This window comes from Neophocaena asiaeorientalis, unplaced genomic scaffold, assembly GCF_003031525.2.
Source record: "Neophocaena asiaeorientalis asiaeorientalis breed wild unplaced genomic scaffold, Neophocaena_asiaeorientalis_V1.1 scaffold443, whole genome shotgun sequence".
Taxonomy (NCBI): domain Eukaryota; kingdom Metazoa; phylum Chordata; class Mammalia; order Artiodactyla; family Phocoenidae; genus Neophocaena; species Neophocaena asiaeorientalis.
Genome location: NW_020171808.1, coordinates 82702 through 104452, shown reverse-complemented (window position 1 = coordinate 104452; position 21751 = coordinate 82702). Strand labels below are relative to the sequence as shown.

The 21751-nt window shown below is 45.2% G+C and overlaps 1 protein-coding gene across 1 annotated transcript in view; it reads left to right on the top strand.

The window, feature by feature from the left end:
• Positions 1–21751, top strand: part of ATP8A2 (ATPase phospholipid transporting 8A2) — a 391847-nt gene that overhangs the window by 300143 nt on the left and 69953 nt on the right. The window contains exons 30-32 of the mRNA XM_024753564.1: positions 8090–8151; positions 8812–8868; positions 10450–10557. Of these exons, the coding sequence (XP_024609332.1) occupies positions 8090–8151; positions 8812–8868; positions 10450–10557 (227 nt within the window). The remainder of the gene's footprint in view (positions 1–8089; positions 8152–8811; positions 8869–10449; positions 10558–21751) is intronic.

Genomic DNA, 21751 nt, shown 5'->3' with positions numbered 1-21751 from the left:
TCAAGGTTCTACTCCAGCAGGGCAGGAGTCCACCTCCGTGCCTCTAGGCGGGCCGAGTCCTTTTGTGCCTGAACTGTCCTTTCCCCCCTCTCTGCCCCCTTCCTCCCAAACATCCCTCTGTACCAGCCCATGCTGCTTCGTCTGCAGTAATCTTCCTATCGTTTACATAGATGGTGGATAAATGTTGTTCTGAAGGCTGGCTTGGGGACCCAATTACTCATCTTGGCTTGGAGGTTCTTTTTCTCCTATCAAAAAAAAAAAAAAAATCACTTGAGATTTTAAATATCCAACTAAAATGAAAGCAGCTAAACCACAGGAAAGTTGTTTTCCTGAGTGGAGCGGTGGAATCCTACAGTACTGTTAAGATTAAACAAAGTGGGAAGAAGTAATTGGTCAGCACCGTGCTTCAGGAGGAAACTCGACAGCCCAGACGGGCTTTTCCAGCCTTGAATTATAAGCAAGCTGTATCTTATTAATGCGTTCCTCTGCCAATGATTGTTTAGGACTTCAGATCTTTTCTTCAGGCGGAGGTTATTGGCAAATCTTAACAAGGAATGATGCCCACAGGTATTTGCCTCTAAAACAGTTGAAATATAACCTTTAAGAGAAGACTGTATTCCGTGGGAATTTCCCCAACACGGTGGGCAAAGCAATGACTTGTGACTTGTTCAGTGGATGCTATCTTTTCCGAGGCTCTTGGCGTGTCCCAGAATCTCAAGTTAGTTTGGGAGTTTCTCCTCCAAGGAATAAATTATTCCCAGGTGGTATTAGTTTCGATTGGGATAGGAGACGCTCTTTCCTGAGCAGAAAGCTAAAATGCCGTGTTGAGTTATCCTTCCAAAATGATGAGCTGAAATAGTAGGGTGACCCTGCTTCACTAAAAGTTATCTGAGGTGCATTCCGATTGGTTCAAGTGCAGGCATATTATGTAATGCCAGTAGCGCTTTACTGACTGTCATGGCAAGGTAGAAATTCATGCATTATAAAATTCTAGAAGCTGCGGTTGGAAGATGTCCCTGGGTTTCACTGTCTGTCCCTTCTGTTCATGCCGAATTGCCAGCATGGTGGTCCGTGGTCTTAAGTGTCTCCATGGAGACGTTCTCTTCACCAGTGAGCTCTCAGTCCCAGAGGTAATCACTGGGTTTACCCACTTGAAAGGCCATCAAGTGATGGCAGTCGCATCCCTTTGTACCAAGACCTCACCCTGTTTCCCTGCTGATGGTGTGAATTGTGAGGTCCCACCACACTCCCCTCCTCGGCCTGACCACAGAGGAGGGGGTTCCCTTCATTAGTCACTCTTTTTTTTAAAAAAAATAAATTTATTCATTTATTTATTTTTGGCTGCATAGGGTCCTTGTTGCTGCGCGCAGGCTTTCTCTAGTTGTGGCGAGCGGGGGCTACTCTTCGTTGCAGTGCGCGGGCTTCTCATCGCGGTGGCTTCTCTTGTTGCGGAGCACTGGCTCTAGGCGCATGGGCTTCAGTAGTTGTGGCACACGGGCTCAGTAGTTGTGGCTTGCAGGCTCTAGAGCGCAAGCTCAGTAGTTGTGGCGTGCGGGCTTCGTTGCTGTGCGGCATGTGGGATCTTCCCGGACCAGGGCTCGAGCCTGTGTCCCCTGCATCGGCAGGCGGGTTCTTAACCACTGCGCCACCAGGGAAGCCCCTCATTAGCCACTCTTACTTTGGGGGTATATTCTACTTATTCCAGCTCCTCTGTTTTCTTTCTTCTAATGCTGTGATTCTCAATCCGGGGAATTTTTCCCCCAGGAGACACTGGCATTGTCTGGAGGCGTTTTTGGTTGTCACAACCGGCATCTAGTGGGGAGAGGCCAGGGGTGCTGCCAGACACTCTATAATCACAGGACGGTGCCACCCCCCAGCCCCGCAACTAAGAATTACCTAGAAAAACGTCAGCAGTGCTGAGATGAGCAGCTCTGGACTAATGAACTCAAACTAAAAGGCCAGATCTCAAGGGGCTACTGCTGCTTCCCGCACTTGTGCCCTGGGTTGTACAGAATCTCTGCCGTGTGAATCTCATTTTCTTTCCACCTATTTCTCTCTAGAAAGTTCCTCCCTGTTAGGTGTTGGTATTTCAAAAGAGTTCTTAGTCTATTTTTGCCCTTGAAGTTGTCTTCTTTGGGGTCCATTTTTCTAACTCAGTTAATGAAAACAATCTTGTATTACAAAGCTTACAGTTTCTCACTAAGCGTGTGACCTTGCATGTCATTTAGCTTCTCTTTGCTGCCCCAGTTGCCTCATCTGAAATATGCAGGCCATAATACCATTTCATAGCATTGTTAGAGCATTAAAGAAGTACTTACTCACGTAGGTAAAGTGCTTAGAACAGAGCCTGTCTTATACTTAGTAACATATGTTATCTGTTTTCCATGTAGAATTAACAATGTCTAACAGTTTTTTGTTCACTATTTGTATATCCTTAAAATATGAAGCACATTCTAAGCCCTCCATATTTAGACAAATGCTTTGTATATTCAATTTCTTTTAGTACATGAATCAACAAGCATTTGAAATATTACTATCAAAAGGAAATTCACAAGTTGTCAAGCCATAATTGTAAACCTTGGTTTTCAGCTTGGTCTCCTAGCCCTTCTAACTCTTTCACCTGACCAGAGTTTTCTCTAGACTCTTGTCAGGGGTTCGTGTAGGTAGAACTTCAGGGCCCTCAGATCACTGCTTTTCTCGATGAAAGGGTCTTTTCTTCATTCATGAACACATAGGATGAGACTAGGAAATCTATCCTGAGCTAAAGTGAACAGGACGAAGCTCTGAAGCTCTCAGGTTTCTACCACTGAATCCCTGATTTAGCAGCTAAGAACATGGACCTTAGAGTCTTAGCATTTTCTACCTAAAAGAACCTTGGTGATAATTCAGTCATCATTGTCTGTATCTGATAGAACCACCCCCATTTTGTAGGTGTGGACGCTGAGACCCAGAACCTAAAATGTTAAAATACGAAATCATGGCAAAGCTGGAACAAGAGAGTGGGGCTGAACAAGGTCTTCTAACCCTCATTACTGGGAGCTTTTTCTACTAACCCAACTCCTTCTCTCCACCTCATTTTTCCAAATATCCTTTTGTCTCTCTTCCTAATAGCACGTGCTTCACTGCTGTCTCTTCTTCCTGTTGTAAATTTCAGACATTGATCACATGGTACCGAGTTTTCATGGGCCACCCTTTTCATCAGCGTTCCCGCGTTAATATGACCTAGTGAATGATACCACGGTTCACCTCGTTACTCAGACCCCAAACCTCAAAATCTCTGTTGATTCTTCCCATTCTCTCTCACCCCCACCCAGATCAAAAACAAATGCCGTCATCTCTCTGTTCAGAATATGTGCCAAAAGTTGTCACTTCCTTCTGCTTCCGACATACGCACTGGCCTGCAGTGTCCACCAGAACTTGTGTGATGGTGGAGATGTCCTGCATCCGTGCTCTCCGGGACAGTCGCCGCAAGCCACGTGGCTACCGACTGAGCATGTGAAACGTGGTTATGTGTGACTGAGGAACTGAATGTTTTTAATAACAGCTTTATTGTTATATAATTTACATACCATACAATTCACCTGATTTGGGGGGCGGGCTTCAAAACCACAATGCTCCTGTATTATAAGGATATTACAATGCGGCCAAGGTTACCAGAGGACGACTTGAGACCCCTTCTGTGCATGTGTCTGGCCGGGACCTCCTCTCGACCACAAGAATGAGGGGGCTGCGTGGGCTGTGCAGTCTCTCGTCCAGTGAGGGCTCATCATCCTGATAGTATTAGCGTTTATCTCAAAGGGTCAGCATGAAACCAGCCGCAGCAGGTCACCCCAAAGCCTATCTGTTTCCTACCGGGCGGTGGCGCGCGCTCCACGGTTTTCATGCTGCGGAGTTTCTCGCTCAGATGCTACAAAGTTTCTGTTTTAGATGCTGTTCCTCTGTGAGTCATGGCCTCATTAAGTGCAGAACAAGGAAGTGGCTTTGCTTTTTGTCTACTGCCTATACATGAAGAGGCTGTCCTTGGGCCCCGCCCTGTCTTGCCTGCCTCACACCCATTTAAATTGTACAGTTCTATGGTTTTTAATGTATTCACGTGGTTTTGCAGCTATCGCCTTAATCAATGTTCAAGCATTTTCATCACCCCCAAAAGAAACTCCGTATCTATCAGCACCCACTCTCCGTTCCCACCCAAACACCCTCAGCTCCTGCAACCACTAATCTACTTGCTGTCTCTATAGATTTGCCTGTTGTGGACATTTCACACTGGTAGAGTCGTATGATACACGGCCTTTTGTGGCTGGCTCCTTTCACTTAGCGTAAGATTTTTCAAGGTTCACCCATGCCGTTGCACGTACCAGTACTTTATTCCTCTTAATAGCTCAGTAATACTCCACTGTATGGATAGTCCACATTTTCTCCGTTGGTGGACTTCTGTGAATGATGCCGCTATCAGCATTCATGTATGAGTTTTTGTGTGTTTCATTCACGATTTTATCTCTCTTGGGTGTGTACCTAGAAGTGGAATTGCTGGGTCATATGGTAACTGGGCATAGCGTTGTTTGTTTGCTTTTTAATTTTATTTATTTACTTATTTATGGCTGCATTGGGTGTTTGTTGCTGTGCACGGGCTTTCTCTAGTTGCGGCGAGCGGGGGCTGCTCTTCGTTGCAGTGTGCGGGCCTCTCATTGTGGTGTCTTCTCTTGTTGCGGAGCACGGGCTCTAGGCACGTGGGCTTCAGTAGTTGTGGCACGTGGGCTCAGTAGTTGTGGCTCACGGGCTCTAGAGCACAGGCTCAGTAGTTTTGGTGCAGACTTCAGTAGTTGTGGCATGTGGGCTCAGTAGTTGTGGCTCGAAGGCTCAGTAGTTGTGGCACACGAGCTCTAGAGCGTGGGCTCAGTAGTTGTGGCGCACGGGCTTAGTTGCTCCGTGGCATGTGAGATCTTCCTGGACCAGGGATCGAACCCGTGTCCCCTGCATTGGCAGGCAGATTCTTAACCACTGTGCCACCAGGGAAGTCCCTAGGCATAACCGTTTGAGGAACTGCCTGACAGTTTTACACAATGGCTGCAGCATTTTCCTTTCCCACCAGCAGTGTCTGAGGGTCCTAATTTCACCACATCCTCTGCCACCTCTTGTAGTATCTATCTTTTTTATCATAGCCACCCTGGTGGGTGTGAAATGATATCTCGTGGTTTTTGGTTTTGAATTTCCTTGGTGTCTAATGACGTTGAGCATCCCTTCATGTACTTGGACATCGGTACCTCCTTCTTTGGAAAAATTTCTGTGCAGAGCCTTTTCCCACTTTTAAATTGTGTTGTCTTTTTACCGCTGAGCTGTAAGAGTTGTTTTTGTATTCCGGATACAGGTTCCTGATCAGATAAATATTTGCAAATATTTTCTCCATTCCGGAGGTTTGTCTTTTCACTTTCAGGATGGTGTCCTTTGAAGCACAAAAGTTTCTAATTTTGATGAAGTCTAATTGATCTACTTGTTTCTTTTGTCACGGTGCTTTTGGTGCCAAAGCTAAGAAACCATTGCCAAATCTAAGGCCATAAAGATTTAATCCTGTGTTTTATCCTAGAGCTTTTTGGTTTTAGTTCTATGGTCCATTTTACGTATACAATTCAGAGGCGTTACATTCAGAATGTTTACAGCCATCACCAATAATCTATTCCAAAATCTTTTCATCAGCCTAAACTGAAACGCTGTACACTTGCTGCAGTAATGCCTCATTCCCCCCTCCTCCCCAATCCCTAGCCGGAACTGAATTTTTTTATTGTATTTTAATTAATTTAAATGTAAACAGCAGCTCAAGGCTACCATATTGGACCCAACTCTGCATGCCACCAGTATCATCTTCCTGGATGGATTGCTACAATCATTTCCAAACTGGAATTGCATCTGTTATTATTCTGTTCTTGGTCATCCAGGATCTGTTCTCCCATAAAAGCTGGACTATTCCCTTAAGAACGTAACTCATACCATTTTACTCTCTGGTTTCCTGTCGTAGTTAACAGAGAAATTCAAGCTCCTCACTGTGACCTATGTTAATTGGCCCCTTCTTACTGTCTGGGCGCTCTCCCCAGAGTCTGCAGCCAGACTGGCCTTTGTGATGGTCTTTGAGCTCATCATTGCTGTCTGTGTTCAGACTGTTGGCCAGTCCTCTGCCTAAAACGCTCTAGCCCAGATGTTCACTTAACTCACTCCCTTGAACTATTGCGATCTGCTCAGATGTTACCTCCTCAAAGAGATTTTTGCGGGACTCCCTGTCTAAAGTAGCAGCCCCGTCCGTCTCTCTTCCATACCTCTCTATTCCATACCTTCTACGTCTTTGTGTGTTTTTGTCTTGTCTCCCTCACTGTACTGGGAGCTCCACGGAGACAGGGATCTTGTCTCCCCACTTCCCACTTTAAAGTAGGCTTTAAATAAATATTTGTCCTGTAAATAAAAGACTAATGTTACCCCTTCCACAGCTATCATCTCTGTTAGAATCAAAGCAATGGTCTCCTGTCTAATCTCAAGTGTTCCTTTATTGAGGCTTTTCTTTAAAAGTGTCGTTTTTATTATTAAAGCAATCTAAGGGCCAGTTACTAAAATGCAAACCCTTACAGTTTTGAATAGCTGTTTGCCAGTATATCAGCTTGTGGCCTTCTCGAGCTTATATTGAGGCTTTTCTTTAAAAGTGTCGTTTTTATTATTAAAGCAATCTAAGGGCCAGTTACTAAAATGCAAACCCTTACAGTTTTGAATAGCTGTTTGCCAATATATCAGCTTGTGGCCTTCTCGAGCACGTAGCCTCTTCTTTACTTTTCTGATCATTGTTTTCCTTCCTTCCTTTTTAATGAAGTCCTGCCTGAGTTTTGATTCTCCCTTCACCATGTCTCCCCTAGGCTTTGAGATTAATCCTTTTGAAGTCAGTGGCCACCCTAGGATAACTGTCACGGTCCCCAGGAGCAATCCCTGGGTTTAGGCCAGTAGCTAACGCAGCCCATGATGTCACTTTGTGGGTTCATCTGTCCTTATCCACAAATTTACTTATCTAGAATTAGCAGAAAGGGCCTGCCCTGTGGCTGGATGCAGGGTCCCACCACTACCAGATTTTCCCTGTGATGGTACTTGATCCTTACGGTATTTGCAAAACTAAAAGGATCTTGATTCTTTAATAAGAATCAGATTCTTCAATAAACAGTTGGGTAAATTGGTGAGCCCAAATATGTGTGTACAACAGCTACTGGGTTGGAAATTTGAACAGAAAAATCCCTATACACTTGGCCTGTAGGCCACAGATGAGTATAAAAGAGAATAAAAGGGGATTGGCAGTGTCACCCAAAGAAACTATTTCTGATCTTAAAACAGGCTTTGACCCCTCAGGGTAAAAACCAGACTTTTCACAGCAGGCTAGCTGACCCAAACTAGACAATTCTCTTAGAGTTCTGCCTTAGTGATTGTTATGTACGCTGTAATAGTCATCCTTATGAAGAAAAAATTGGAAAGCTATAAAATTAAAGCTTCAGAATCCTAGTTGTATTGTCTAGGCATCTCTCACTGGGTTGTTTGCATTCACCCGTTTATAGACTCCAGAAGTTCACGCAGAAGTTGACAGAGAACACAAGTAGTGAATATTCTTTTCAGTTCTCTGAGTTCAGTAATCATGAACTCATTTTGTTTCGTGTAGCTATCTTCTGCTGTTGGCCTATAATTCCAATTTAGCAGAAATTAAAGACGACTAGTAAATGAACACATGGAAAAGGTCTAATACTGGCACCCACAAAGATAGATTAATATGTTTTTATACTGTTCCTTTTTCTAACTGACAAAAGGGAGATTTGAATCTGTATGAAGATGTAAATTTCCACACAGATCAAGGGTTTGGTTGTTCTGTTTGTTGGAAACCTGGTTTTGTTTGTTTGCTTCACTTGGCAAAAATATAAGGTGAAAAAATGCAGAGTTAGAAAAAGGAGGCATTAGAATCACAGACAATGCAATTTTCGAAATTCCCTCAATGTCTCTAAAGTTGTTTTTACATTCTGAATAAAATAGATTGCAGTGCTCTGCTCTGGAGGGTAATTGTAACCTCTTCGTTTTTCAGATACTGTGTTGGCCAATGGTCATGCCACGGACTATTTATTTGTTGGAAATATCGTTTATACGGTAAGTTTACCTGTTTATTGAATCTTTCTTAGATGGCACGTGTGGGTTTTACCTCTCCCTGTATATAAAGCCTTTGTCATTATGACTTATTTCACATCTTTAAACTATATATTATAGATTCCTTGTCTTGCCTGGCAAAAGGAACGAAGCTACTCTTTTCTATTTCCTACTCTGTCTCCGTATTTCTGTTCGCCATCGGTGTACAGGGAGCCGAGATTTGGCAGCACGTAGAGCTCAGAGGGCTTGTGAAATGCTTACCTCATATTTGAGTGAAGATTATGCAGAGTTAAGATTTCTGGACAGGTGATCAGCAGATTCCCCATTCTTCAGATGACCGTTTCACATGTACTTGTTGGGGGCGGGGAAGAAAAACAAAACCAACACCAAGGGAAGGTGATTTCCCCCAAATCTTCCAAGCTAAGAAAAGGGCAAAGTAACTGTTACTTGTGAGAAGTCAATCGCTAAAATGAGGACTTTTCTTATAAGAACCTGCCTGTAATTTTCCTAAAGCTGACCCCCAGAGAGAATTAGCTACCAAGATGGCACTTTCAAAGTCCAGACGCCACGGAGAAACTGCCTCTGGGGAGGATTTGGGATTTCTTCTGGGAAGTGAAAATAAGTGAGGATAACGCATTTCCCAAATTCCTCTTTCTTTCACAGTATGTTGTTGTTACTGTTTGCCTGAAAGCCGGTTTGGAGACTACAGCTTGGACAAAAGTAAGTTTTCTCTAGAATTATTTCTCTATCCACTATAGATATTTTTTATGGTGTAGTATCTTTTTAAGCCCCAGGAAAACAGTAAACAATATCTAGCTGCCTTATTTTAAATTTTGCATGTAAAAGTTGTGGTTTGATCTTTATCAGGGCACATTTGCAAACCAGAGTTCCCTGATGATTCGTTTGCTGAGCACTTAATACGGTTCTAAGCTGTTAACAGTCAGCTCATTTCCAGTGTATATGTGCATTGTATTAAAAAAAAAAAATCACACACACAAAGAAAATACAGAAGGACAGAAAGATGAATTTTTAATTTCCATAATTTTACCACCAAGATATAGTTACTGTTAATATTTCCTGTACAACCTTCCAGACTTTGTTCTCTGTGTATATTTTTAATAAGACAACGTATTACAAAACACAGAGTCTGGGCTTCCCTTTTGGCGCAGTGGTTAAGAATCTGCCTGCCAGTGCAGGGAACATAGGTTCGATCCCTAGTCAGGGAGGATCCCACATGCTGCGGAGCAACTAAGCCCATGCGCCACAACTGCTGAGCCCGTGCACCATAACTACTGAAGCCCACACGCCTAGAGCCCGTGCTCCACAACGAGAGAAGCCACCGCACCACAATGAAGAGTAGCCCCTGCTCGCCACAACTAGAGAAAGCCTGCACGCAGGAACAAAGACCCAACGCAGCCAAAAATAAATAAATTAAAAAAAATATATATATATATATGTACTTCTACAAGGTCATAGTTCATGATTAAAGAGTATTGAGTTTTATCAATATCCCATCCCTTATTGAATCAGTCCCCAGTTTTGGACATTTTGGTTATTTCCAACTCTTGAGGATTACGGCCAATGTTTCACATTCATCTCTGCTGTTTAAATAGGCTTCTGATTCTGTGCTCATTAATTGGGAGTGGGGTGGGAGGTGAATGTGGAAGCAGAGAATTCGTTGAGAGACAGAGGCAATGAATCCAGGTGAGAGGGGCTAGTGGCTTAGCCTGGGACGTGAGGAGGTGGCGAGCAGTGGTCAGATTTTTTAAGCAGCTGGCAGAGGCTCATGCTGGATTAGATCATGGAGTGTGGCTGAAAAGATGTCAAGGATCATCCTTGCAAGAGGACAGAGGAGAAGAAATTCGCAACTCAGTAGGTGCTTTGAGTGTTATCGCTAAGGGATATATCCATTCCACATTTTTTAAAAGTTCTTTGGAAAATGAACAAAGTCTCAAAATGATAAATAAACCCATCTTGTTCGTTTTGTCTGTCCCACGCCCGCTTACCAGAGCAATGATACCTTATTTATTCCACTCCAAAGTGGAGTGAACACTGGCGAGGGACAGAAAGGAACCTGGTAGCACCGTAGGATGGGTCTACAGGACGGTCAGCTGTGGTGGAAAAAGCACTTTCCTCTTCAGGATAGTTTGGGGCCACTAGTCACTTAAACTCTCAACCGGTGTCTAGTAGAAATCTTTCCATAAAGAAAGGTGGCGTGGACCCAGGGCTGCTGCCGCGGCTGGTGCAGGTGGCTCCTGGCTCAGCAGAGAACCCTGCCTGAGTGTCTGTTTTCTCCTGTAGTTCAGTCACCTGGCCGTCTGGGGAAGCATGCTCATCTGGTTGGTGTTTTTTGGCATCTACTCAACCATCTGGCCCACCATTCCCATCGCTCCAGATATGAAAGGACAGGTCAGTGCTATTAACTGTGGGCTTTCCCTGTCTCAGGACAGGTTGGTGTTGCCAGCTTCCGTCAAAATGTATCAGGTGGGAAACAAACCAAATCAAAGCCCCTGGAAGAGGTTGTCCAGGCCACAGAAATAGCCTTGGAAATTTTAACTGTTACATAAACTGTCGACTTAATGACCTACCTGCGTCCCCATTTCCTTAATGAATTGCATGTTAATTACAGGTCTCGTGTACAGTTCACTGGACTTGGAAAACAGGAGATGTTTTGGGTCGTTCATAACCCCATGATTACGCGGATTGTAGTTTCCATGTTGGGTATTATTATACTTTGATTAGGTGATAATTAGTCACCTGTGAGGGATAGATCTAACCACTCTACTAACCAGATCATTAATTAAGCAGAATATCTCACTGTTCATCTCTTAACTGGAGAGGCTGAGATTGAAGACCTTTACGCTAAAATCTAAAATCCTTTAGATTTTTTTTTTTTCGTCTTTTATATTATCTTTGTCTAGTGTTTGAGATGGAGCCATCTCCACTGACACCCTGGATCTTAGGATCCCACAGGATCGGGTCTGAAGAGGACCTTGAAAGCCCTGGGTTCCAAGTGCCCTCAGTTTACAAATGAAGCTGTAAATTTTGTTTTACAGGGAAATTTTTCAGGGTTTACAAAAGGATATGTGATTGGTAGTAAGGGACACAGAATGTTTATGAAGACATTGCATTTTCTTTTTTCTTTACATTTGAAGTCCTTTGGAGGTCTCTGCGCTGGTGGTCCCTGGCTGGGCGTGTCCCTTTTCACAGGGCAGGCAGTCGTGGGGCGAGGGCAGCATCCCGACTCTAGTGCATTCCCCGGGTTCCCAGGACCCCGAGTCTTCCAAATGGCCAGAAGCCTACTCGCCAGGCCTGCCGGGTTCTCTCCCCCGATCCAGGCCCGGAGCGCACCCTTGGGCCCAAGGACGGCTTACTTTGTAGGGGGGTGATGTGTGCTGGGTCCACTGGAGGATTGCTCTGGGACACCCACCCACGTTTGCATGAGGACGCTTGTACCGTGAGTCAGAACCAAGCATGGGAAGAGAAGGACTGTGGGTTGGGGGCTTCTGCTGGTTCCTGCCCCAGGACTACATATTTTAGGGGCAGGCCTGTGCATGGCATATCAGGCCACCATCTTTGCCTCACTTACTCTGCAGAAATGAACCCAAACTCTGGGCCTTCCCAAGTCTAGATACATGCCCAGCAGCTGTTCCACGTGAGGTCATACTGGGTGGGCTGCTTGCCTTTTTTACTTGGTGAATCCACTGATGTACCCCAGGGTGTCTGGGACCTCCTCTGAGTGTGGGTGCTGAGCAGACAGATGTATCCTCTAGGGGTGACTTGTGTGTCCCCAAATGCATCATTGCCTTCTCTAAGGCATGAGGACAAACACATAACACTTTTCAATTCCTTTCCAAATACAAGCGATGCAGGAAATTACAGAGCACTGAATGAATCAAGAAGATTGTTTTGTAGCAAAACAAGCATTTCCCAGCAAAGATACTTGGTTCACTTGAATCAGTTCTGTTTTAAAGCAAGAAAGGTATCCACAGTCATGATCACTTGGTAAGGTTGGGTGCCTAGAATACCTGCTTCATGGTTTTTCCTTTTGGTTAAGGATGGATGTGGCCCGATGAATATTTCATTTGGGGGATTTTGTGGTGCAGGACAATCAACGCAAGGCACCAACTGCTGTGGACAGTTTCCAAAATTAGAAAAGCCCACTCCTTTGACAGCCCCTCCCAGTGCCCTCCACGGAGGGATGCTCTAGTGACCCCTCTGTGTACGCCGGCACCAGGGACTCCAGTTCAGACATTAAGATGGTCACCAGCCCATCAGGAGGTTGGCTTTTGAAGTGGGGAGGGACCATTTACCATGTAGTCACTGACACACCACGTTTTCAGTGTCCGGGTTGCATGCCCGTGTGGTTTGAAGGCTCAGCTAAATGGTGAAATTTCCATAGCTGGGGACTTCCCGAAAAAATCGAATGAGCTATTCCTACCATCCAAAAGCAAAGAAATTGTAATATTAAATCACATTTCACTTGGGTATCAAAAAAATTTTTTTAACATAAACCACATCGTTTCAGCGTTTTGGTTGGTTGGTCTGTTGCCATGAGGCAGATGATGTTTTGAAATCAGCCATCGCTGGCTGAGACTGAGGTTTTCATTAGACGCGGAAGGAGATATTACTGTAATTTTCACATTCCGGGGCGGCCGGGTGGGTAATCCGCTGTCTGTGTTGAAAGAGCTCTTTCTTTTCTCTCATCTTGCTCCAGGATGGAGCTCTCAGTGGAGACAGGCTATCAGAAAACAACGTCAAGGCCAACTTTAATGCTCCTTCACCCGGTGTCTAACGCCATCATTCTCTGAAAAGTGGCAGGGAAGTCTTTTTTTAATTTTTTTTTTTTTTTAACACTTATGAAGAATCACTTGGGTGGAGAGTGGCTAAACAAGCCTGAAGTCTCAGACAGGCTTTCTGCTGTCTCCAGAGGGGTGATGTACTGTCATAAAAAAGAGGGGCAGGCAGTGACAGGAGGCAGCTCCTTTGGGGGAAGTAGAAAATATGGCGGAGCCACGCACATCCCTTTCGTTCTGGGCTGGAGCTGTGGACTAAATGCTTGTGTTCCCCTCAACTTCATGTTGAAGCCCTGACCTCAGCCTCCGACATGGAGGTAGGGCCTTTGGGAGGGATTAGTGATCTGATGAGAAGAGGCCCGAGAGCCAGTTCACCCGTTCTCTGCAGTGTGAAGATACAAGAATCTGAAAATATATGTACACGCGCATACACGTAACTGAATCACTTTGCTGTACGCCTGAAACTAACACAGTATTGTAATTCAGCTATGCTTCAAGTTTTAAAAAACGCTTGACAGAAACAGCAGGAAAAAAAAAAAAAGATGCAAGAAGTTACACGTCTGCAACCCAGAAGAGGGTCTGCACCAGAACCCAGGCAGGCTGGCACCCTGACCTCAGACATAGAGCCTCCAAACCTGGGAGAAATAAATTTCTGCTGTTGATAAAGCCACCCACTTTGTGGTATTTTGTTTCAGCAGCCCAAGCTGACGAAGACGGCTGGTGAATGCTTAGGGATGATGGTATTCTGGGAAAAGGCTGCTTTTTAAAAATTAGTGTTCTTATTATCATAAGAATGTTTCTAGTGACTTTTATAAACCATTGTCTTGTCGTTCATGAAGCAGTAGGGTTTTGGCAAAGGAACATGGTTCTTTTGAGCTGTAGAATTAAACTAGTGTCTGGTGGCAAACGGCATTTCTCACTTACGAGCCGGAGATAGACCTCACACAAAATGTTCTGTCTCTTCGTAGCATCCTAAACTGTTGAAAAGAAACATCGTTTCTGCTGGGGTTTCCTAAACCAATTCGATTGACTATTTCTTTGTCTTGTCCACGATATGTGGAGTTTTTCTCATGAGGAAAAGGCAGGTTTTGCCCTGAGTGCAAAGGGAGGGAGGGCTGTAGTGTGGGGGGGATTTTCTACTATCAAAGCACCTTCATCTTCCCTGAAGCACCTCACAGTGTGGTCCATGAAAGCCAACCAGTGAGTCAGGAAGTCCCAGTGGAAATTTCTCGAATCAAAAGAGTCCTTTGGGGCTTCCCTGGTGGCACAGTGGTTAAGAATCCACCTGCCAATGCAGGGGACACGGGTTCGAGCCCTGGTCCGGGAAGATCCCACACGCCACGGAGCAACTAAGCGCGTGCGCCACAACTACTGAGCCTGAGCGCTAGATCCCGTGAGCCACAACTACTGAGCCCGCGAGCCACAACTACTGAAGCCCGCATGCCTAGAGCCCGTGCTCCGCAACAAGAGAAGCCACCGCAATGAGAAGCCCACGGGCAGCAACAAAGACCCAACACAGCCAAAAATAAAGACAAACAAATTAATTAATTAATTTAAAAAATAAAATAAAAGAGTCCTCTGTATCCTTCCTCTCCTGAGAACAGTCAGCATTTGTGGGATCTTAAGGGGGCACCCTGTTTTTCCATTTTCCTAGGCCCACAGTGAATTCACCTAAAGTGAATTAGAAACTTAGAAACTCCGGTTATGTCTGTCCTCGGTGATGCCACAGCCCTCAGCTGGGGGAAAATATGTGATGAGGTTTTTCCATAGGGGACCGTGTGTTTTCCTTTCTGCCAGTATCGTAACCATGGGTTATGTAAGCTTCTCCATGATGGGTCCCCATAGCCAAGGCCTGTGGGTGGAAAACTTATCAACGTTCTTTAGCGCAGAGTTGCCTGCTGAAGTAGGGTTTTGAATTAGAGAGGTGAGGAAAACTTGATCTACACCTGGATCAGGAAATGGGCTTTTATTTTCTTCATGTATTTCTCAAGGCTTACTACTCTGGGGGTCTCTGAGGGTGTGCCTCTTATTTGACCTTTGTTTAAAAGTCAAGAGACTTGCCCCAACTAGCTTTGGAGCCTGTGGTAATCACTTAACCTGCTTTAATTTCCTTATCAGCAAAGTCAGAATACTATTACCCGACCTAATTACCTCAGAGGACTATGGTGGAGATATAATAGGAGTACCTGTGGGAATAGTAAGGCATGCCTGTTCTTCTTTATCTTGCAGTGATAAATTATTTTCTTGAGCCTTTATAAATAGGAATATTGTGACTTAAACTCCCATTTCTTTTGGCTAAAGAATTTCAACATTTTATAGGTTCTTTTTTTTTTCTTTTTGATTTGTTGTTGTTGTTTGTTTTATTTATTTATTTATTTTTTTTGCGGTACGCGGGCCTCTCACTGTTGTGGCCTCTCCTGTTGCGGAGCACAGGCTCCGGACGCGCAGGCTCAGCGGCCATGGCTCACGGGCCCAGCCGCTCCGCGGCATGTGGGATCTCCCGGACCGGGGCACGAACCCGCGTCCCCTGCATCGGCAGGCGGATTCTCAACCACTGCGCCACCAGGGAAGCCCTGTTTGTTTTATTTTTAACATTTTACAGGTTCTTGATGTGAAGTTTCTTAGTAGGGTCCACTGACCACCTACATCTGAATCACCTGGGCTGCTTGTTAAAATGACAACCTCCTTCCCCACCAAAAAAAAATATGTACTTGAAACACACACACACACACACACACACAGACACACACACACACACACACACACACACTCACTCACTCACTCACTCAGAATCCCTGCACCTGGAGCCCCAGCCTCTGAATTTTGATAAGTCTCCAGACTATTCTTCCACTTAAAGTTAGAGAGCCCCTGCTCACGACACCTAAAATATGACCCCATGACAATGTTCAAGCCAGTGCTGGGGGTTCCAGGAGAAGACAGCATCTTTAAATGTCCACCAGGGCCCTGTTTCTCTGAGCAGTGGGTCTGTGAGGGCCGGCAGGTGCTGTGGTGTCAGCTGTAAGGCCCCGGTTTTCTAAATAGAGGAGTATACCCGAGGGCGTTACATCGTTCGCCAGGGAAAAATACTCCTCGCCAGCTCCGATGCTTTTCTTTTAAAGTTCTTTTCATGGCTAGTAAAAGAGGGGGAAAACCTTTCACTTCAAAGCCTACAGACTGCTAACTCTGTCTGCAGTGCCATGCTCCAGGCTCCAGCCAGCTTCTGACGTAGGGCAGCCTTTTTTTTTTTAATCCTAAATCCAGGACTGAGTTTACTTTTGAGTTTTATATACACACTTTGTATACATAGTGCAAATCCCTATGGACTACAAGTGGGCAGGACGAGGGCTGGTTGTCACGGTGCCGCCCTTGGATCAAAGAGATTAATTACTCATCTTCCCTACGTGCTGGCTTTCTCCTGGACTTTGCAGCTGAGCAAAATCTCAGGCCTGGGTATTTTCCATATAAATATAAAAAGAACGTTTTTGTTTCCAGGTTGCATGTGCTCTAGGAAGTAAGCCGAGAAGCAGGGGTAAGGGCCATCTCTGCTCGGAACATTCCAGAACATCTGTGTTGGCCAGAGGCCAGCCAGAGGGCCAGGAGAGGACCTGTCCTCAGGTTAACTTTCGTGGCGTGGGACATGGTCATTTGTCCCCAGGACCCATCCTGCTTCCCCCTTTGGTGAGGGGCCCGGTTTGTATCCCATTCCAGCTCCTATGCAAGCACCCAACTGCCCAGGGAGCCCTTTCCACCCCTAAGTGCAGCAGGGAGCTTGATTCCAACCCCATGCTGTCATGGGTGGTTCAAAACCCCGAAGGAGACGCGAGGAGACATGCGCTGGGGGTTTCTGGCAAAGAAGCATGTTCGCTCCTGAAAGAAACCCATCGGAGACGTGACCTGTCACGCGCAGCCGGTAAAGTTGCCGGGGGTTGTCGTTCGCCCCAACGAGGGACGCTAGCTCCAGAATCCGACCGCCGCTGTGAAAGAACTGATAGAAACAGCAAAAACAGGCAAAGTCTCTTACACGGTTGTCCAGATAGCAGATGCCGCCGGCCTCGAAGGCTACCCCCCGAGAGGGCCCTCCCAGGAGCGTCCTGCCAGGGCTGCCTAGCCTCAGTGAGAAGCAGGTGTCAGGAAACACTCTCCAGCCTCCTGTGGATGTCGGGATGTTTCTCTTATGTTCACAAGTATAAGGGCAACTAAGGAAATAGGTGATTTTTTAAAAAACAGGCCTAAGGCTTTAATATCGCATGATATATTATACTCAGAGTTAGGTGCTTGTAGATTTATTTAAGGATTTGGTAACAGATTCCTCGAGTGTTGCAATTATGAGTGTTTTAGATGATAACATCCCAGAAACACCTAATGTGAATATCGTAAATTCATTGGAATTAGCTTTAATACAGCAATATTGGATAGAGTTGGTCCTATTTTCCTCAAAGAACGTATTTCAGGAGCGTGGGACCCGGCTAGGGTGAGAAGCGGTCAGCCTGGTAAGGTAGGAAGTCCTACCACTGGAGACTTGCCTCTTGGTTTGAAATAACTTTCTTGTGTGCGGATCGTGGCCAGATTACTGGTTGAAGTCCAGTTTGCATTTTGGTTTTCAACTTGTGCATTGCGTGGGATAATAAGACTGACTTACGAAAAGGAACATGCTGTGTTTCTGGATGACATTATTATCTGAAAAAATAGCGATATGAACAAAATTAAGAAGGTAGGGACTTCCGGGTTTCTCCGTGTCTGTACCTCTTGTCACCCACATCCAGGGTCCCTGCATTCATACGCGTTTGCCCACGTCCAGGGCCCCTGCGTTCATATGCGTTTGCCCACGTCCAGGGCCCCTGCGTTCATACGCGTTTGCCCACGTCCAGGGTCCCTGCATTCATACGCGTTTGCCCACGTCCAGGGCCCCTGCGTTCATACGCGTTTGCCCACGTCCAGGGCCCCTGCGTTCATACGCGTTTGCCCACGTCCAGGGTCCCTGCATTCATATGCGTTTTGCCCCCTTGAAGCCTCCCCACACTAATCCCTAGAAAAAAATTACAACTACAACAAAAAGTTCTTCATTGATAATGAAAAGAAAAATCAGGACCATTCATATGATCAGGGCTATCTAGTGGAGTTCTTAATATAAATATAGGCCTATAGATATTTGGGCTCTGAAAATCAGAAAATTCAGGTATCTGACAAGAGTTCCATCCGAAAATGGCTTTTGTAGTCGCTACATGTCATGCCAAGCTGTTTCTTTTTTTCTCTTCCTGATTACCAAACAAGGAAGAAAGTGTGTTCTATGGAATCCTTCGCCCCTCGGAGTGATTCCAGATTCTCCCTACAGGCAGGGATGGGACCGGCACCCGCTGGTTCCTGGTTGCTTCCTGCAGGTCCGCAGGATCAATCAGATCTGGGTGAACGTGGCCCGACTCAAACTCCTTTCCTATTCACTGCAAATCCTAACGGTGAAAGTGGGGTTTGAACTAGATTAACCTAGTGCCTAAGAAATTTGTCAAGTTAAGTCTGTTGTTCATAATAGCCATAATCGTGTTATTTCTGAACCTTAGTTTCGTCAGGTGTAAGTAGTAGATAATATCTATCTTTGGAGTTAATAAGGACATGAAAGAAAATAAGGCATGTAAGTGATAGTAGATGATGTCTATTGAGAAAGTACTATGTCCCAGGCAAAATATATGTTCATATACATATGTTCTGTGAAATTACGTATATAAAGAGTTAAGCATTAGCTCATCTGACAATCGACTCTACAACCGTATGAGCAAACGAGGGCTTCGAAAGAAAGAACCAGTACCTCGGTCAGGCTGGGGAGAGGAGTAGCTGGGACTTCCCAAGTCCCCTAGACCTCAGGGTACAAACCCGCACACCTTGTCATGATGGCCAGCACCGAGGGTGATGGTTGGTGCAAACCAGGGGTCAAATAGATGTCAGTCACTCCTTCTTAAAATTTTGCTTTTATTAAATTGTATCTGAAGTGACTTGCTCTGCAGTGTAATAGAATTTTTCAAATATAAATGTAGAGTTCCTTTTTTTCAGTGCTTTACGGAAAGCCCTCATTTTCTTAGCTCTGCCTCCGACCCTCTGCACCGTTCTCTCCATTTTGGTGGTTTGTTTTATCTTGGCCTCTCGTTTCAAGGATGCTGTGCGCTAATTCGAGGCCAAGGCGGCTTTGATTGTGAGTTATTTTTCTCTGGGGTTAAAGGTCTTGTGGTGGTGTTGGTGTTTGCCATTCATTCTGATGTTAATTTTTTAAATATCTGTCAGCAAATTGAAGTACACGTTACATGCTGATTTTGTTTGTTTGGAACATTTATACGCCGTGGTCGCAGAGTGTGTTTGATGTGGTTTTGAACTTTTCCTTTCTCCAAACATGTGGAATTGTGCATGGGGGGCCTGGGGTTGAGGTTCTCTGCAGGGATTTACTTCTCAGACATCTGCGGAGGGAGATGCCTCGTCTGGTGACCAGAGCTGTAGTTCTCCCCACCTCACACTCCGCCAAAAACATGCGTGTTCTTTAGGTTTGTTCTATGTAAGAGAGAGAGAGGTGCCTGATAAAGGCCGCTAGATAAAGGATTCGTGCAGGAAACGATAACAGGGTAGGTTAGACTAAGAGGGGAGAAAATAGAATCATAGCACGCTAGGAAGCGTGTGCCCAGGTTTCCCCATTTCGTGTAAATGAGGATGCAAAGCTCTTGTCGACAGCATCCGGCGCATCAGAGTAGTGGAAGGACTTAAAGGAAGTGAGAGCTTCAGGTATTGTCATTGCCTTTGGCACTGCAAGATATCACATGTTCAGTGAGGACATCGTATGCTTTTTGAACCGGATTAAGCAGCTGTCGTAAGTGTTTGGCATTGCTTTGGCTAAAGGCAGGAAAAGAGAAATCTAGGTTACCTGTGTCTGCAACTATAGTGCACTTCCATTCACAAGTTTTTTATTTTTTTTTGGCCACACCATGAGGCTTGCAGGATCTTAGTTCCCCGACCAAGGATCGAACCCTGGGTCCCTAGCAGTGAAAGCGCCGAGTCTTAACCACTGGACCACCAGCGAATTCATTCACAGATTTTTTAAATTATTGCAACCTATTTTTTAAAAACTTTTTAAGACTTTTTATTGTGGAAAATTTTAGATGTGCACAAAAGTAAACACAGATCATTAGTGCGGGACAACGCGTCTCTTATAAGGAGATGGCCATTGATTTCAGAGTCCTATTTGATAGAAACGCAGGTCCGTCCTTAATCCGGCACCCCGTTCTCCTTTGTCTCCAACCTTGTTCTTTTCTAAAAATCTAATATACAGGGCTTCCCTGGTGGTGCAGTGGTTGAGAGTCCGCCTGCCGATGCAGGGGACGCGGGTTCGTGCCCCGGTCCGGGAAGATCCCATGTGCCGCGGAGCGGCTGGGCCCGGGAGCCATGGCCACTGGGCCTGCGTGTCCGGAGCCTGTGCTCCGCAGCGGGAGAGGCCACGGCGGTGAGAGGCCCGTGTACCGCAAAAAAAAAAAAAAATCGAATATACATTTTATTTATTTATTTTTCCTAACTTATCCCTACCCCCCTTTGGTAACCATAAGTTTGTTTTCTATGTCTGTGAATCTATCTCTGTTTCATAAATAAGTTCATTTGTATCCTTTTTTAGATTCCATGTATAAACGATATCATATGATATCTGTCTTTCTCTGTCTGACTTACTTCACTTAGTATAATAATCTCTAGGTCCATCCATGTTGCAGCAAATGCATTATTTTGGTCTTTTTTATGGCTGAGTAGTATTCCATTGTATATATGTACCACATCTTCTTTATCCATTCATCTGTCAGTGGACACTTAGGTTGTTTCCATGTCCTGGCTTTTGTGAATAGTGCTGCTATGAACATGGGGTGCATGTATTTTTACAAATCATGGCTTTCTCTGGATATATGCCTAGGAGTGGGATTGCCGTAGCTCTATTTTTGTTTCTTAAGGAGCCTCCGTACTGTTTTCCATAGTGGCTGCACCAATTTACATTTCCACCACCAGTGTAGGAGGGTTCCCCGGTTTTGCTAAAGGATAGAAACAGAAAGAAGGGCATGTTTAGATGTGCAGGTCCTTCCCAGGGTGCTGTGAAGGCAACCCCACCCACTCAGCCCAGCAGCAGCAACATGGGTGCAGCGGTATCTCCTTGTCTATCACCTGCCCTACATCCAATTCCCCCTCTCTGGTCACAGCCCCCCAGTCCCGTCCCCTTTTTCAGAACTCACAGTCAAACAGTGCTGGTTCTACCTCTGGGTCTGGACTGGACACCCAGGACTAGTCAACTACCAGCTTCATCTCATGGACCATGGCCATTGATTCAGGGACAGCATGATGACCCACCAAGGCCACTTAGAGACAATTCACGGATTTTTTTAATAGAAACTAATAGGGGAAGGGGAAAGCTCTCTTGCTGCTGGGTTTGTTATATATCAGGGATGTCATCAGCCTGGAGCTGCAAGGGGCCACCACCAAGAGAGTGCCTGGCTGGGGATGAATCGAGCACAGAGGAAAGCTGAACTGAGAGATGATGGCATTGAGTATGTGCCTGTATCCAGCTCTGCCTGAAGCTGGAGCTGTCTCTGAACTTTCAGATACACTAAATCAATATACTCGCATTTTTGCAGAAGACAATTCAAGTTGGATTTCTGTTACTTCTGTAAAGAGTCCTAATGAATGAAGAAATCATTAAGTTACAGATACAAAAGGTAGAATCAGCTGGGTCAAGTTAAGGTAGTGAGAGCTCTCCTATCTCTGCTGGAAAATTCTTTTTGTTGCAGAAAAGAAGCTGTTGA